The following is a 15584-nucleotide window of genomic DNA, read 5'->3' on the forward strand; positions in this document are numbered from 1 at the left end:
TGTTAGTAATTTATTGAGGTCAACGTGTTGTCATTTCAACATGTAATCCGTATAAAAAAATTAACGAGGTATTCTCCACTCTTCTTCGTCCTGCACTAGGTTTCAAATTCCAGTGTGTGTTTTGCACTCACAGCACATTCCAGTTTCAACCAGCCACATTGTCAGTGCTCAGGGTATAGCTTAACTCCAAGAAAAGGGGGCTTCTTCCTCCCTACGGAAGCCATGTCCATCTCATATCATAACCCCATCTAGATGCCACCAAGTTGCAGAATGTTCTCCACCTGAGCCAAAGTCTGTCTCCTCTGGGGCTGGCCGGGCACGGTCCCTCCCTTCCCTGGACAGCCTCTCATGGGTGTGGAAGACAGCGGAGCGTGTCCCCGGGGAATTTATTCTCCAGGATGCCCACCCTTGGGTGTTTACTGCTTTCCCCTGACGTGGGAGCAAGGTCTCAAATGCGTTAATTGTGATAGAAGTGATGAGATGATATTCATGGGAACCATAAGAGCAGCTGGCCCCCGGGCTGAAACCCTGAGTCAATTCCCAGAAGTGGTTTTGAACTTGAGCTCGTCCATAGAATCCAGAAGCCCCTGGTTCTGAGCGGGTGGGAGGGATCTGGGCCCTGTGGCATGTGTCAGTGTGACATGCAGGGGTGCTCTGCTGGCTGGGCTCTGTAGAGCAGAGAGCCACTTCCCAGTGGTCCTGCCCAGAAGAGGCGAGGCTGTAATCCCCATTCTCCGGAGGGGGGACTGAGGCCCAGGGAGGTGATGTAGCTCACCAACGTCCCTCAGTTCATGGGAGACAGAGCCAGGATGTGACCCCAGGGCCCCCGCTCTTGGCCAGCTCCCTCTTTCATTTCCCCATCTCTCCCTAGCACCTGGGGGCAGGATGGAGAAGTCACAGGAGGGATAGGCCATGTGTTGTCCCAGCATAAGGAGGAGCGGAAAAGTTACCCAGACCAGGGTGGAGGCGGGGAGATGGAGCATGAACGAGCGCCAGCCCTGTCCTCCTGGCATCTTGGCAGGGTTTGGGGCAGGGTGGCAGGGAGCCCGTGGCTGACCTGGCCTCTGCAAGAGGAAGTGAGGTCCACTCCTGCCTGGGGATTCACAGCGCCAACGTACTTCTCACATTGGCGGCTCTCGGCCTTCTCCGGCCCTGTCTCGGCCCACCTGTTTATATTTATCAATCCTGCTGTTTGTCACTGTGGGGGGATACGGCAGGGCCCAAAACGGGCCCAGCCTCACCTGGGGTTTGCAGACTGGTTGAGGGGACAGACAGCAAACAAGTAAACCAGTGAGCAGGTGAACCAGTGGGTCGTGATGAACTGTTGTGAAGGAAACAGAAATGGCGAGGAGCACGCCCGGGCAGCCACCTTCAGTGGAGTGGGCAGAAGGGACATTTAACCAGGGGCTGGAAGGGGGAGAAGGAGCCAACCAGGAAGATTCCAGCCATGCTGGATCCCTGCCAGGGAGGCGCAGCAGCACGTCTGCAGGCCCAAGGTCGGCGCATTTGAGGAGGAAGGAGTGGGGTGCGCAAGGATGAGAGGTGGCGAGGGCTGAGGTTGGTGGGGCCGTGGTGAGCACCTCAGGGGCCCTGCCCGGGGCAGCGGGAGCTGTCTAGGATTCTGAGGCAGTGGGATGACTCGATCAGATACTTGGGTCTTAGGGGCAAGAGTGGCCACTGGGAGGCCAGTGAGGAGGTGACTGCGGTCATCCAGGAGGGGGCGCCGTGGCCGACCTGGGGTGGGGCTCTGGAGGTGGGAGGCAGTGCTCGGATCTGAGGCATGTGCCGGAGGGGACATTCACCCGGGATGGGCTGATGGAACAGATGCAGCAAATCCTGGAGGAGGAGACTCCTGGGACAACTTGGTGGATGCCGGTGTCGCTGTAAAGATGGGGAACCTGGGGCTGGGCTGAGATTTGAGAAGGCAGTGCAGGCTTTCTGGTTGTCGTTATTGTCGGTTGGCAGGTGGAAGAGTGGGAGCCGGGAACCGGGTGGGCAGAGGTCTGGGGCCTGGGTCCCGCGAGTGCCAGCAGGTCTCACATCCACCCCCTTTCCCTGCCTCCTCGCCCTCAGTGATCAACAAATACAAGCGCCGGCGGTTTCAGAAAACCAAGAACCTGTTGACAGGAGAGACGGAAGCTGACCCAGAAATGATCAAGGTAAGCACGAGCACAGCCGTCGAGTTCTGGGGGTGCCGTCCGGCCCGTTCCCAGCCCAGCAGCCGGACCACGGGGGTTGTCTTCTGACACCACCACTGAGCCACTGGCAGCCGGGGGCTTTCACCTCTCTGAGCCTCAGTTTCCCTCCCTGGAAACTGGGTTAGAACGTAGAGCTAGCTCTCAGGGAGTGGGGGCGTTGCCGGCGAGGTTACAGCTGACCTCCAGCAGTGGCAGGGCGGGTGCTCTGTGCGCCGTACACGCACCCACCTGGAAGCCTCGCGCCAGCCCTGTTGGGTGGGTCCCGTCACAAGGAGACTTACACGAAGTATCACAGCCAGGAAGTGGCAGGGCTGGGATTCACACCCAAGCAGCCGGACCCCGGAGCCCGGGCTTGGCCCGGCACAGACGAGGTACCCGCTAACGTGGCTCTAGAAGGAATACTCCCGGTTAATCCGGGGACGTTAACCCGTGGTGGCACCAAGAGTCTTCCTCTCTCCACGAGGTGGTTCCGGGCGGGAGGGCGGCCCCTGAGTATGGAGGCTGCACGCGGGTCCCACACTTGTACGGTCACGAGGCTGCACTTTGCAGCCTGGTGCGCCGTCCCGTCCAGATGGGCAGGCTTGGGTTTTCTGCTCCATCAGGTGGCTGGGGGGAGCCAGGGCAGCGGGGTCTAGAGGCTGGCGCGGGGACTGGCCAGGGTGAACCCTCGGCCAGCAGTCGCTGCGGTGGTTGCTCTTCTGTCGCGACTGTCACGGGAGTCCTCAGGAGGAAGCGAGCAGGTGCCTCTGAGACCCACCACCCCCCCATCTCCCCTCAGAGGGCCGAGGATTATGGGCCTGTGGAGGTGATCTCCCACTGGCACCCCAACATCACCATCAACATTGTGGACGACCACACGCCGTGGGTGAAGGGCAGCGTGCCTCCTCCCCTGGACCAGTGTGAGCTCCCGGCTGCCCACTCGGGCTCCTGACCAGGCCATTTTCTTGTCTCCTGGCCCCACCCCCAGCCCGAGATCTCTGACTAGGTCTCCACCCTCCCAAGCTTCCTGCCCCGCCCCTCTAGACACTCCCCTTTCTCTCCCTCCCACACCGCCTGGTGACCCCAGCCCTGACCACCTTGTGCCCAAAATGGTCTCATCCAGCCATGAGCTTTTTGCGGAAAAGGTGCATCTGTTGCCAGCCTTGGAAATTGGGGCAGCATCACTTAGGAACCCAGGTTTCTGACTTCTTTTACAAAAGCCTGACGCGTGGAGAGCCTCGGGGCAGCCACAGTCTGGAGCTGAGCTGCAGCTGTCCCCTTCAGCCAGGGCCTGCCCAGCCCTCCCTAGCCTGCCCTCTCCCTGACTCCTTGGCACAGCCCAGAAAGGTTCCCTGTGCCCCAGTCTCTGTCCCGGGGGCCCCACTGGGTCCCTGCAAACATCCGAATTTGACACCTTTGTCCCCGGAGGCTGAGGGGTCTCCCCACCCCCGTGGGTGCCTGTGGCCTCTGGTCCAGGCTGAGCGGTAACCCCTGCCCCGCGTGCCTGCAGATGTGAAGTTTGATGCCGTGAGCGGTGACTACTACCCCATCATCTACTTCAATGACTACTGGAACCTGCAGAAGGACTACTACCCCATCAACGAGAGTCTGGCCAGCCTACCGCTCCGCGTCTCCTTCTGCCCGCTCTCGCTCTGGCGCTGGCAGCTCTACGCCGCCCAGAGCACCAAGTCGCCCTGGAACTTCCTGGGTGACGAGCTGTACGAGCAGTCAGATGAGGAGCAGGACTCGGTGAAGGTGGGTGGGTGGGGGGAGGGGGGGCGGGAGGGGGGCAGGAGCTTCCCAGCCCCTTCCTGGGCGGCAGGAGGGGAAGGGGAAGTGGGCCAGGCCGCCGGCCTGGGGGCTGCTAGCTGATGCTCCCCTGCCCACAGTTTCACAACCTCCCAGCCACCCTCCCTGCAGTGGGCAGGAAACAGGCACTCGGCCCTCTGGCTCTGGCTGACTCTGGGGGTCCTGCCTCTGAGGCTTCCATGGTCCTCCTTTTTTTTAAAAATTTATTTACTTATTTTTGGCTGCGTTGGGTCTTCATTGCTGCTCACGGGCTTTCTCTAGCGACCGGGGGCTACTCTTCGTTGCGGTGCGTGGGCTTCTCATTGTGGTGGCTTCTCTTGTTGCGGAGCACGGGCTCAGTAGTTGTGGCTCACGGGCTCTAGAGCGCAGGCTCATTAGTTGTGGCGCACGGGCTTAGTTGCTCCTCGGCATGTGGGATCTTCGCGGACCAGGGCTCGAACCCATGTCCCCTGCATTGGCAGGCGGATTCTTAACCACTGCGCCACCAGGGAAGTCCCCATGGTCCTCCTTGTCACGGCTTTTCTGTTTGCAGGGCCCGGCCCTCCGGGTCTGGATCTGCCCCTCCCTGCCTCTTCGGCCCCATGTTCTGCCTCCCTGACTTTGGGCTCTGACTCCATGTGTCTGCTCCCTCTCACTGTGTCCTTGAATATCATTCTTCTCTGCCTGTGTCTGTCTTGTTGAGCCTGGTCTGTGCTTGCCTGGGGCTGTCTTTGGTATTGGGTTTCTGTCCCTGGCTCTGACAGTCCCTTCATCTCTCTCTGTTATTTCTCTCCCTACCCCCATCACTGTCTCCCCATCTCTCCTCTGTCTCCATCTTTCTCCCTCCCTCTCCGTGCATCCCTCGCCCGCCTCTCTGTGCCCATCTGCCCATCTCTGACCTGCTCTCCTCCCGGCCAGCACCGCACCCCGCTGGGAAGCCCCGGGGTCAGGTCTGGGGAGTATCAGCAGGTTCTTCTGGGGCCCAGAGCAAGGAGAGATGGGTCGGCTAATGAAGGCACTGCAGCGGTCAGCCCCCGGCCGGGGCACGGCAGCGCTCACAGCCATCTCCCCCACCCCCACCCCAGGTTGCCCTCCTGGAGACCAACCCCTACCTGCTGGCACTCACCATCATCGTGTCCATTGTCCACAGTGTCTTTGAGTTCCTGGCCTTCAAGAACGGTAAGGGTGGGACCCCGGGCCCTGTGAGAGGCCATGGGGGACTGGGGACAAGGGGGTGTGTGGTGGGAGGATAGGGCCTGCTCCCTCCTTCTTCCTCTCGGGCCCTCCCCCTACCTGGGGCCTGTCAGCCCCACTCTCCAGAGGCCTGGTGAGCAGCCGCCAACTCCCAGCCCAGACACTCCCATCTACCGGGCGTGGCGCTGGGGGGGGGGGGGCGGCGCTGGGCCTGGTGTTGTGGCAAAGGCCAGGCCGGGGCCGCCAGGAAGCAGGGCCGGGGAACTCCAAGGCCGGGAGCAGGGAAGCCCCAGAGCTGCTTCTGCCGCCCTGCCCGGCAGGCCGCCTGTTGGGGAAGACCCCTCGGGTTGAGTGGACAGGGCCCACCTGAGTGGGAAAGTGACAGCCCTGTCCCAGAGGGCCCCAAGGTTCCAAAGGCCAACAGCGGTGATGGCCAGCGTTTGAGGGGGACCGGCCACATGCCAGGCACGGTTGGAGCGCCCTCCAGTGAGCGCATGGAGGCCCTGCAGCCACAGCCCCGTGAGGAAGCGTCGTTACCCCCACGATCATAGCAAGGACCCGGAGGCTTGGGGAGGTTGGTTACTTGCCCACAGTCACACAGCTCCCAAGTGGCAAGGCCAGGATTTAGATCCAGGCATCCTGCTCCAGCTCCCACCTCATACTCCAGGCCCTGCTGGCCACTTCTTCCTTCCCTAGAGAACCCCTGTCTGAAGGAGGCCTGCTGCTCTGCAGCTTCTGGAAGTGGCAGTAGTAATGGGTATTATTATTATCATCATCATTCTTATTAAGAGGACATTACCATGATTGAGTTACCTTCTGGAAAATTATGACATCAAAACCGAACAGTAAGTGGTGCTGGCCCCAGTAGGGAGGAGTCTCTTAGCCGTGGTGCGTGGAGCCCTGGCTGTGCCAGGGTGGGCGCGTGCTTGCAAACGCTTCTGCTGACTGCAGGCCGGGTCCCCTAGGGTCCCTTTTTTCCTAATGTGTAATGAAGGCACAGAGGGGGTGGTTACTTGCTCAGGGTCACAGAGCAAGGGCATGGGCCCTGGGCGAGCCCGGCCTTACACCCCATGCTTGCTGTCTCTCTGGTCTGAGGCAGAACTCGGATCCACCCACCCCCACCAGAACCCTGTCTTCAGACGCATTCTTCCCAGTTAGGATTGGGGGGGTCCTGTGAGTGTCCCCTTCATATCTCCTCAGAGTCTGATGGTCTGACGGGAGAGGTGTAAGCCTGCCAGGTGTGCTGGAGCTCTGGAATCAGTCAGAGCCGGGTGGGTGGCCAGCACCCGGGTCTCGCCCCTGTGTGACCTCGGGCACGGCTTCTCGCCTGGAAGACAGGCATCGTGCTGGGTCGGCCTGCTGTGGCAGCCGGTGTTGGACACACAGTCCGGGCAGAGTCCAGTGGTGCCGTTTTCCTCGTCTGGCCGATGGGAAGACCAGGGCTGGGAGAGGGGCTGAGCTGGGCCCTGCGGGGGGTGGCGGGGGCCCGGGAGAGTAGTGCTGGAAGGAGCTTTGGTTGGCGAGCAGAGCCCATGGCCCCTGTGCATGTCCTGAGCGTGTCTGTGGGCCGGTTCCTTTTTTTTTTTTTTTTGGCCACACCTCGTGGCATACGGGATCTTAGTGCCCTGACCGGGGATTAAACCCACGCCCACTGCAGTGGAAGTGTGGAGTCTTAACCACTGGACCGCCAGGGAATGTGGGCTGGTTCCTTCACAGGTTCGGGGTGGTGGGCTGGAAGAGGTGGTGGGCTGGAAGTGCATGTCCCAGACCATCCCACCCAGCGGAGGCACCACGCACGGCGCCACGGTGGACAGGTCAGGCTGTGTGGCCTTAGGGATGTGGCACTTAGCGATTGGGGAGCACCAGAACATGGCAGCAGTCACCGCCACCATCACTGCCAGTCAAGGGACCGGCCGCACCCTGGGGGGCAGGGTGTGTCCAGTGTGAGACTGCAGAGATCCTGCCTGCCTGGGGCTCCGGCTGGCGCCTGTGGAGCAGACTCTCACCGGAAGGGGCAGTAGTGTGCACCCTTCTCCTGTGGCAGACCCAGCGCCGCCCCGGGGGTCTGAGGAGGACGGGGCTTGAGGGAGCTGCGGGAGGGACTCGGAGGCTCCTCACCCTCCTGGCTTCCTCCCCAACTCCTGTGCACAGATATCCAGTTCTGGAACAGCCGGCAGTCCCTGGAGGGCCTGTCCGTGCGCTCCGTCTTCTTTGGCGTCTTCCAGTCTTTCGTGGTCCTCCTCTATATCCTGGACAACGAGACCAACTTCGTGGTCCAGGTCAGCGTCTTCATCGGGGTCCTCATCGACCTCTGGAAGATCACCAAGGTCATGGATGTCCGGGTAAGGCCAGGCTGCCATGCTGTTTCAGAAGCTGCCAGGGGTTGGGAGCGGGGTCGTGTGGCCCGGCCAGACCCTGGAGCTGGCCCCTAGGGGATTCCCAATGCCTGCCGCACTCCCAAGACCAAGGGGATTTTCGCACCAGGGGATTTTTCGGGTCACACGTGGGGCAGGGGAACTGGGAACAGTGGGGAAGGGCAGGAGCTGGAACTGGCTTGGGGGACAGGAGCCAGCGTGGCAGCTGACTGCAGCCTCCCTCCCTGTCCGCAGCTGGACCGGGAGCGCAAGGTGGCAGGGCTCTTCGCCCGCCCAACCTTCAAAGACAAGTCAACATACGTTGAGTCCTCGACCAAAGTGTATGACGACGTGAGTGTCCCCCACAGTGGGCCCCAGGGAGGGTCTCCAGGTACCCACACGCTCCTGGGGGCCCAGGGCACGGGCTAGGATGTCTGCCTGTCGGCTGACAGGCCCATGCTTCATGGCTTGCGTCATACCCTCTAGTGTCCCCTGCCTGCCACATATACTTCCTGGCCGAGTCCAGAGTTCCCAGGGCCACCTGGAAATTCCCCCGGGCTGGCCTGCCAGACCAGGTGTGGGTGTGTGAGGGCGGGGAGCAGGGGTGCCAGGTGGGGCCCAAGGAGCTGGGTCCCAGCCCCACCCTGTGCCCCACAGATGGCGTTCCGGTACCTGTCTTGGATCCTCTTCCCACTCCTGGGCTGCTATGCCGTCTACAGCCTCCTGTACCTGGAGCACAAAGGCTGGTACTCCTGGGTGCTCAGCATGCTCTATGGCTTCCTGCTGACCTTCGGTGAGCAGGCCCTCACCATACGCGGCCCCCGCAGTCAGGGCAGGCGTCCAGCAGCAGTCCTCAGCCCCATGCTGGGCTGTGCTGGGGCCTCGGCAGTGAGCGAGTCAGCCTGGCCCCGCCCTCCCGACACTTGGGGTCCAGTGCGGGAGACAGACCTGTCTCCAGTCAGGGACACTTCAGGGGGAGCAGGGGTGGCACGTGGACAGCCTCAAAGAGGTGCCCGGTCCGGTCTGGGGGTCAGGGAGGGCTTCCGGGAAGCCTTGGACAGTGCATTTCAGTCCTCGTCCTCAGGCATCGGACAGAGTAAACAAGCAGACAAGTGAGTTACAGCATGTGATGAGTGCCCTGAAGGGGCCAGAGTGAGAGGGCCATGGAGGCTGGTCAGGTGTCCCTGACCTCCATCGTCACCTCTCCGAGGAGATGATATGTAAACTGAGGCCTGAAAGGTGCCAAGGAAGGAGCTGTGCAAAGATCTGGTGTCAGAAGGCAGAGCAAGTCCAAAGGCCCTGAGGTAGGATGTGCCTGGGGTGTTGGAAGCAGCACGGGGGCCAGTGTGGCTGGAACAGAGTGAGTGAAGGGACAGAGGCCAGAAATGCAGTCAAAGAGGTGGAGGGTCAGGACGCCCCTTCCTCTGCTCATGGATGTCCCTTCCTCACCACCGCAGGCTTCATCACCATGACACCCCAGCTCTTCATCAACTACAAGCTCAAGTCTGTGGCCCACCTGCCCTGGCGCATGCTCACCTACAAGGCCCTCAACACCTTCATTGATGACCTGTTCGCCTTCGTCATCAAGATGCCTGTTATGTACCGGATCGGCTGCCTGCGGGACGGTGAGGCCTGGTGGGCAGGTGGGTGGGCTGGCCGGCAGGCTCCCACCAGAGCTGGGCACGGGCAGGGCCCTGGTCTGAGGGAGGCGCGCCGGCCTCGGTGTGGGGGCTCAGCCCACTCTTTGCAGGACCCCCCCGCCCCAAGCCTGACAGTGAGCCGGGTGGGCCCTGCCCCTTCCCCTCATGCTGCCCCCTCACCCCACCCCCAGATGTGGTCTTCTTCATCTACCTCTACCAACGGTGGATCTACCGCGTCGACCCCACGCGGGTGAACGAGTTTGGCATGAGTGGCGAGGCCCCAACAGCAGCAGGGGCCCTCGCGCCGGCCCCCGCCCCCGCCACGACCACCGCCGCCACCAGGGAGGAGGCCTCCACACCCCCGCCCGCCAGGCCCACCCAGGGGGCCAGCTCTGACAGCGAGCTCCAGGAAGCCCCTCCAAAGCCGGCAGAGGACAAAAAAAGGGATTAGCCGCTCCTGGTGACCCCCACCCCCGCCGCCCCGGCCCCCTCGCCTCCCCTCCCGGTCGCCCCTTCCCTGGACAGATCAGGCCGGGGCCCGGTGTGTGGTGTGGGGGCAGGGCGCGTCGTTTGTGGAGGCGCCGTCTGTCTGTCTGTCCCTCTGTGTTTCCAGCCATCTCGCCCCGCCAGCCCAACACCATCGGGAATCATGGTGAAGCCGACATGGCACTGCCGAGGGGGTGGGCCAGGCGGGGCAGGGGCCGGGCCCCTCTGTGGGACACCCACGGCCGTCCATCATCTTGTCCCTCAATCCCCCACCACTCCCTCCTCCCAGACCGCCGCCCTTTAACACAGTCTGGATTTAATAAATTCATATGGGTGTTTAACTTAAACTCAACAGAGCCCCCCATCTTGTGCCTTCCTTCTCCTGCCACCTTGGAGAGCAGGTGGGGGTGGCTCTCCTGAGTCTGGCAGGGAGACCTGCAGGACGCGGGACATGCTAAACTGGGGACAGTGACCTTCTGGGCCAGGCCCCTTTCTCCTCCTTCTCCCCCTCCCAGGAGCCCTCTGAGGGGGCTTCCGTAACCGTCCCCATTTCACAGATGAGGAAGCTGCTCGCCACGACCTCACCACACCAGTGCTCTTAACCACGAGGCCCGCCGAGGCGTGGAGCCCCGCCTGTGCCACTGATTATCTCCTGGCCTCACACAGCCCGGCAGGGCAGGAGCGCCTACCCACCACTGATACAGTCCCATTAGCCTGCCTTGTTCAGCAATCCTGGGACCCTGGCTGCCTGACCTTGCTTCTCTGGGCTTACAAGCTCGTCTCCAGGGCACCCTGCGAGTGAATCCTGGCTCAGAGTGGTGCCCAGCTGTAGCGCCCATAGCTGTTGGGGTGCCATCAGCACCCTCCGGGTTGCCTGTGCCAAGGACCCAGCCAGACTCGCAGTGTGTGGCGCGTGTGCCTTCCCAACAAGCTGGGTACCAGAACTGTTCACCCACTTTATGGATGAGGAGACTGAGGCCCCTGGGTGTCCCTGCACTCTGAGGGGTTGGGACCCCACATTCCCAGGTTTATTTTTTGGGGGGGAGGGGATGTGGTCTCATCAACACTTCTGGGAGAGGAGGCCCGGGGCTGAGAACCAAGCCAGGTTCCCCTGGGCTCCAACACCACAGTGCCCTGCAGAGCCAGGCAGGGAATCCGCGAGGTCCCAGGAGAGTTGTGTGCAGACACCTGTGTATGCATACACACACACACACACACACGCTGCAGGCTCCATCCCTGAGGTAGCCACAGCCACAGACCTGCTCCACTCCCTCCCCTGCTGTGCATCAGTACCTGCTGAGCTCATAGAACCAAGCGGGGTGTGGGCTCTCAGGCCACCTAAACTCACTGGCCTACCCCCTGCGCAAATCCTCATCCCACAGTCTTTGGCAGGGCCTGTCAGCTGTACCCCACAATTGCTTGGCATTCTCACCTCTTCACTTGCACTGAGACCACCCGGTCCAGGCTCCTCCTCATACCCTGGGATCCCAACTCAGCCTCCTCCCTGGTCCCCTGCCCCTCCCATTCACTTTTCATCCAGCACGGGCCATGTGCTGGATCTTAGTTCCTGGACCAGGAACTAAGTGGAAGTTAGTGCTTCCTGCAGTGGAAGCACGGAGTCTGTTTTTTTAAATTTACCATCTTAACCATTTTTTTAAAATTTACTTTTGATTTATTTTTGGCTGAGTTGGGTCTTCGTTGCTGTGCGCGGGCCTTCTCTAGTTGCGGCGAGCTTTGTTGCGGTGTGCGGGCTTCTCAGTGTGGTGGCTTCCCTTGTTGCGGAACATGGGCTCTAGGCGCACAGGCTTCAGTAGCTGTGGTGCACAGGCTTAGTTGCTCCGCGGCATGTGGGATCTTCCTGGACCAGGGATCGAACCCATGTCCCCTGCATTGGCAGGAGGATTCTTAATCACTGACCAACCAGGGAAGTCCCCAGCAGCCAGAACTTTCTGAAGCACAAACCTGACCCTGGCCGTTCTTTGTTCAGAGCCTACCATGGCTCCCCAGTACCCTTGGGAGAAGAGCCCAGGCTGCTAACTGGTGAACGATACCTTGGGGGGAGGGGACTTCTTAACTCCCACAGCCTCATCTCCCTTGCTCTAACTAGCTGTGACCGCTTACCTCCTGGCACCCTTCCCTAAACTGAGACATGCCTCCAGGCATGCAACTCTTCACCTTACCCTATGCATCCTCCAGGTTGTAGCTCCATGGCTCCTCCTCCAGGAAACCCTTCCTGACCACCTCCTCTGGGACACTGCCCCCCACCCACCAGCTCCCTGGGTTCCCACATCCCAGCCCTGCCCGCTGTGGGTCATCACTACCTGGAGACAGGTCTTTCTCCACTGGACTGAGCCCTGTGAGGACAGAGCCAGAGCTGTCTTGGTCACTGCTGTGTCCACAGCACAAGAGGAGTCGCTCTGGGAACGTTTGCTGAGTGCACGTTTGCACAATCCCGACTTTCACAGACACAGGCACACAGCCAGGAGTGTGGACCTTGATGAGGCCTGCATTAAGACATCGGTGGAGAGACTGACATACAGTCAGTCAACAAATGTTCCCTGAGCCCCTCCCCTGGACATTGCTTTGAGCTGGGGGTTCTGTGTACACAGCAGGGATCAAGACAGCCCCAGGCCTGCCCTCCTGGGGTTCAGAACCCCACAGAAATCCTGAACGCTGAGGATTTCTGATGTGTCCTTTCAGCCGTTGACCTAACAAACAGTTGTGAGGCCTGACATTTCAAGGGGCAGAGGGGAATCAGGTAGGCTTCTACTCCTACACATAGGAGCCACTATTCAACACTTATCATGAGCCAAGCTCTAGTCTTAAGTGCTGCATTTGGTTCGCTTCCTTAAATTTAATATTACCCGTCTCCACTACTTCCCCAGCTGTCACTCCACTCCAGCCTCCTTGCTGTTTGTTCCTTCAACATGCCATGCATGTTCCCACCTCAGGGCCTTTGCACTTGCTGTTCCCTGTGACTTGAACACTCTTCCCTAGATATCCACGTGGATCCTTCACTGTCTCAGCAGTCTGCTCAGATGTCACCTTAGACCCTCCCTAAACTTCCTAACCCAAATATTACCCTTCAAACTCAAGCCATGTATCCTGCTTTAATCTTCTGTAGGACTGCTATCACCATCAGACATATATTTGCTTATCTCTTTTCCATCTGTCTCCCCCACTTGGATTTCAGTTCCATGATGGCAGGGGCTTTTGTCTATTGTGTTGTGTGCTGTGTCCCCAGCTTTTGGAGCAGTGCCTGGTACTGTTACCCTGTGTGCAATGACTCTAAGTCAGATGTTCACGACAGCAGATGAGAAAACTGAAACCCAGAGAAATTAAGTAATGTGTCCAAAGTCTCACAAAGTAATGTGACATAAAGTGCTAGAACAGCACCTAGCATATGGAAGAGGTCTATACAAGTGTCAACTATTATTAGTATTTAATCCTCACAACCATCCTACTATTAGACCCATTTTACAGATGAGGAAACAGAGGCTTAGAAAGATGAAGTCAGTTTCCTGAGGTCTCCTAGTAAGTGGCAGACCTAGGATTTGAACTTAGGCAGCCTGATTCTGAACCTTCAAATCATGGCGTTTCTGGCAATGCCCTTGTCATATGCAGACTACAGCCTGCAGGCCAAAACCAGCATTTTCCAGTTTTTCTGTAATTTTTACATGTTTTAAGTGGTTGGAAAAAATCTCAAGAAGGATATTTTGTTTCATATGAAAGTTATACAAAATTCAAATTTCTGTGTCCATAAAATAATGTTTTATTGGAGCACAGTCATGCTCATTGTTTCTGTATGGTCTTTGGCAGCTTTTGTGTTATGGCAGAGTTGAGTTTTGAGACTGTCTGGCCCTCAAAGCCTAAAGCAGAACATATTTGCTATCTGGCCCTTTGCAGAAAAAGTCTGCTCCATATTTTGCATTATAGCAGTAGTTCTCCAACTTGAGCTTGCATCATATCACCTGAAGGGCTGGGCCACAACCTTGAGAACTGCTGTAGACTAGTCTGCCTCCTACGAGCAGGTGCCAGGGCTGGCTTGGTGAGTGCTGTGCCATCGTACCCAGTGCAGGCTCTGGCACACAGCAGGTGCTCAATAAATGTATGTCGACTGAATCAGTGAGTCCATGTAGGCCATGAAGAGTAGAGATGGAACACTCAAAATTCTCACAGGGAGACAAAGGACGTCAAACCTTGGCTCTGTGGTCTGAGAGTGCCCGGCATCCAAGTTGGGACCTAATGTCATCCCGTCTTTCTTAGGAATAGGCCTAGAAATGTGATCTAACCAAATGGCTGCCCCTCTTTGAGCCTCAGTCTCCTCCTCTCTGCAATAATTCCAATTCTAGCACCTTCCTCTGATGCTGGTGCAAGGTGTGAGGTATCTGTGAAGCCCCCAGGTAAGCCCAGGGGTCAGGCACTCAGCTCAATATGTATCCTGGGGGCTACGCTGTTACCATTCCGGGACTAAGTTACTGAGCCTTTGAGCTGAAAGTGCTACGGGCTATTAGGAAACTTGGAGGAGCTGTGGGGAGGAATAAAACATCCATCCATTCATTTAGTAAAAACTTATTGGGCACCTACTGTTTTTCAGGTGCTGTTCTGGGTGCTGGGGATACAGCAAGGAACAAAACAGACAAGTCCTACAGCTGACATCCTGACATCCTAGCTTTAAACTTTTACGTATGATCACTCCCGATTTACTCAGGTTAAGGAACTGAGGTGTAGAGAGACCATGGAGGTTTCGAAAAGATTATCATCATTGGCAGCTACGGAGCCCTTGGTAACCTCCTGATCCCAAAGCTTCCCTTCGAGCCAGAGAAACAACAGGTCAAGTCCGGTTGGCAGACCTGGGGTGGGCAGGCCTCAGTCTTCTTACTTGCTCCATGGGTAGCTTGTGAGTGGCCCCAAGCAGGACTCAGTGGTCTCAACCAGAGCAATGGGCATCGTCGCGGGCCGGGCCCCTCCTGTGTCCCCCGGCCTCCTCTTCCCGGCCGGCCCCGCCCCCGAGGCCACGTGACGCGTGGGGGTTTTCCCGTTTCCCTGGCGTGACGTAACGACAGGGTGCAGGCCAATGAGCGCGCAGGCCGGCGGCGCCGGGGAATTCCGCCGCCCCGCCCCCGCCCGCCGCCCGCCCGGCCCGGCCCGGCGCCCCCCGCAGCCCCGGGCGCCGCGCGTCCAGCCCGGCCTGCGGCCCCAGCCCCTGCGCCGCTCTCCCGACCCGCGATCGTCCGCCGGACCGTGCCACCTGGCCGCTCGGCCTGCCCGCGTGTGTGTGTTTTGGTCTGGGCTGGCCTCCGGGCCGTCAGTCCCCACTGGTTGGGCCATGCCGAGTCGCCGCGTCGCCAGATCGTCCGCTGCGCCGGAGCTGGGGGCCTTGGGTAAGCGGGGCCGGGGTTCAGGAGAGGAGTCTGGGGCGGGACTGGAGGTGCGGGAGGCCTGGGGTCCTGGAGTGGTCTGGGGGTTCCTACAGGAGTCTTAGGGGTTTTGCGGGGAGAGTGTGAGGGTTCCGGGGACACTATATCAAAGGGAAGGAAGGAGGCAGAGGATGGTGACCGGGTCCGGTACAAGGTAAGAGAGAGACGTCCCACTAGAGAGTGAGAAGGGGGCGGGGCCTGACCCTGAGGCAAAGAAGGGGGCGGCGCCCGACTACGAGAGGGGAGGGGCAGAGCCTGACTCGGAGAAGGAGGAGCGGGAGCTGCTCCTGAGGGACTGGGCGTGGCCAGACACAGAGAGGGAGAAAAAGGAGAGGCCTGGCCCACAGAAGGGGGCGGGGCCTGACCATGAGTGCGAGAAGAGGGCGGGACCTAACTCAAAGAAGGAAGCAAGGTCTCACCTACTCAGAGTAAGGGGCGGGGCTTAAGGGAGATAAGGGGGCGGGGCCGTACTCGGAGAGGGAGAAGAGGCGGGTCCGACTCTGGCAGAGAGAAGGGGGAGGGCCT

At 59.6% G+C, this 15584-nt stretch overlaps 2 protein-coding genes across 2 annotated transcripts in view; both read left to right on the forward strand.

Moving 5' to 3' along the window:
- The window catches only part of CLPTM1 (CLPTM1 regulator of GABA type A receptor forward trafficking), a 28523-nt gene extending 18532 nt beyond the window's left edge, over positions 1 to 9991 (forward strand). The window contains exons 6-14 of the mRNA XM_061173246.1: positions 2074 to 2159; positions 2977 to 3097; positions 3688 to 3932; positions 5051 to 5144; positions 7311 to 7501; positions 7769 to 7864; positions 8171 to 8306; positions 8971 to 9138; positions 9345 to 9991. Coding sequence (XP_061029229.1) covers positions 2074 to 2159; positions 2977 to 3097; positions 3688 to 3932; positions 5051 to 5144; positions 7311 to 7501; positions 7769 to 7864; positions 8171 to 8306; positions 8971 to 9138; positions 9345 to 9604 — 1397 coding nt within the window. The 3' untranslated portion in view covers positions 9605 to 9991. The remainder of the gene's footprint in view (positions 1 to 2073; positions 2160 to 2976; positions 3098 to 3687; positions 3933 to 5050; positions 5145 to 7310; positions 7502 to 7768; positions 7865 to 8170; positions 8307 to 8970; positions 9139 to 9344) is intronic.
- Positions 9992 to 14716: 4725 nt separating this feature from the next.
- The window catches only part of RELB (RELB proto-oncogene, NF-kB subunit), a 28903-nt gene continuing 28035 nt past the window's right edge, over positions 14717 to 15584 (forward strand). Inside the window, exon 1 of the mRNA XM_061172480.1 lies at positions 14717 to 15023. Coding sequence (XP_061028463.1) covers positions 14717 to 15023 — 307 coding nt within the window. The remainder of the gene's footprint in view (positions 15024 to 15584) is intronic.

The sequence above is a fragment of the Eubalaena glacialis genome, chromosome 18 (genome assembly GCF_028564815.1).
Source record: "Eubalaena glacialis isolate mEubGla1 chromosome 18, mEubGla1.1.hap2.+ XY, whole genome shotgun sequence".
In the NCBI taxonomy this organism is placed as follows: domain Eukaryota; kingdom Metazoa; phylum Chordata; class Mammalia; order Artiodactyla; family Balaenidae; genus Eubalaena; species Eubalaena glacialis.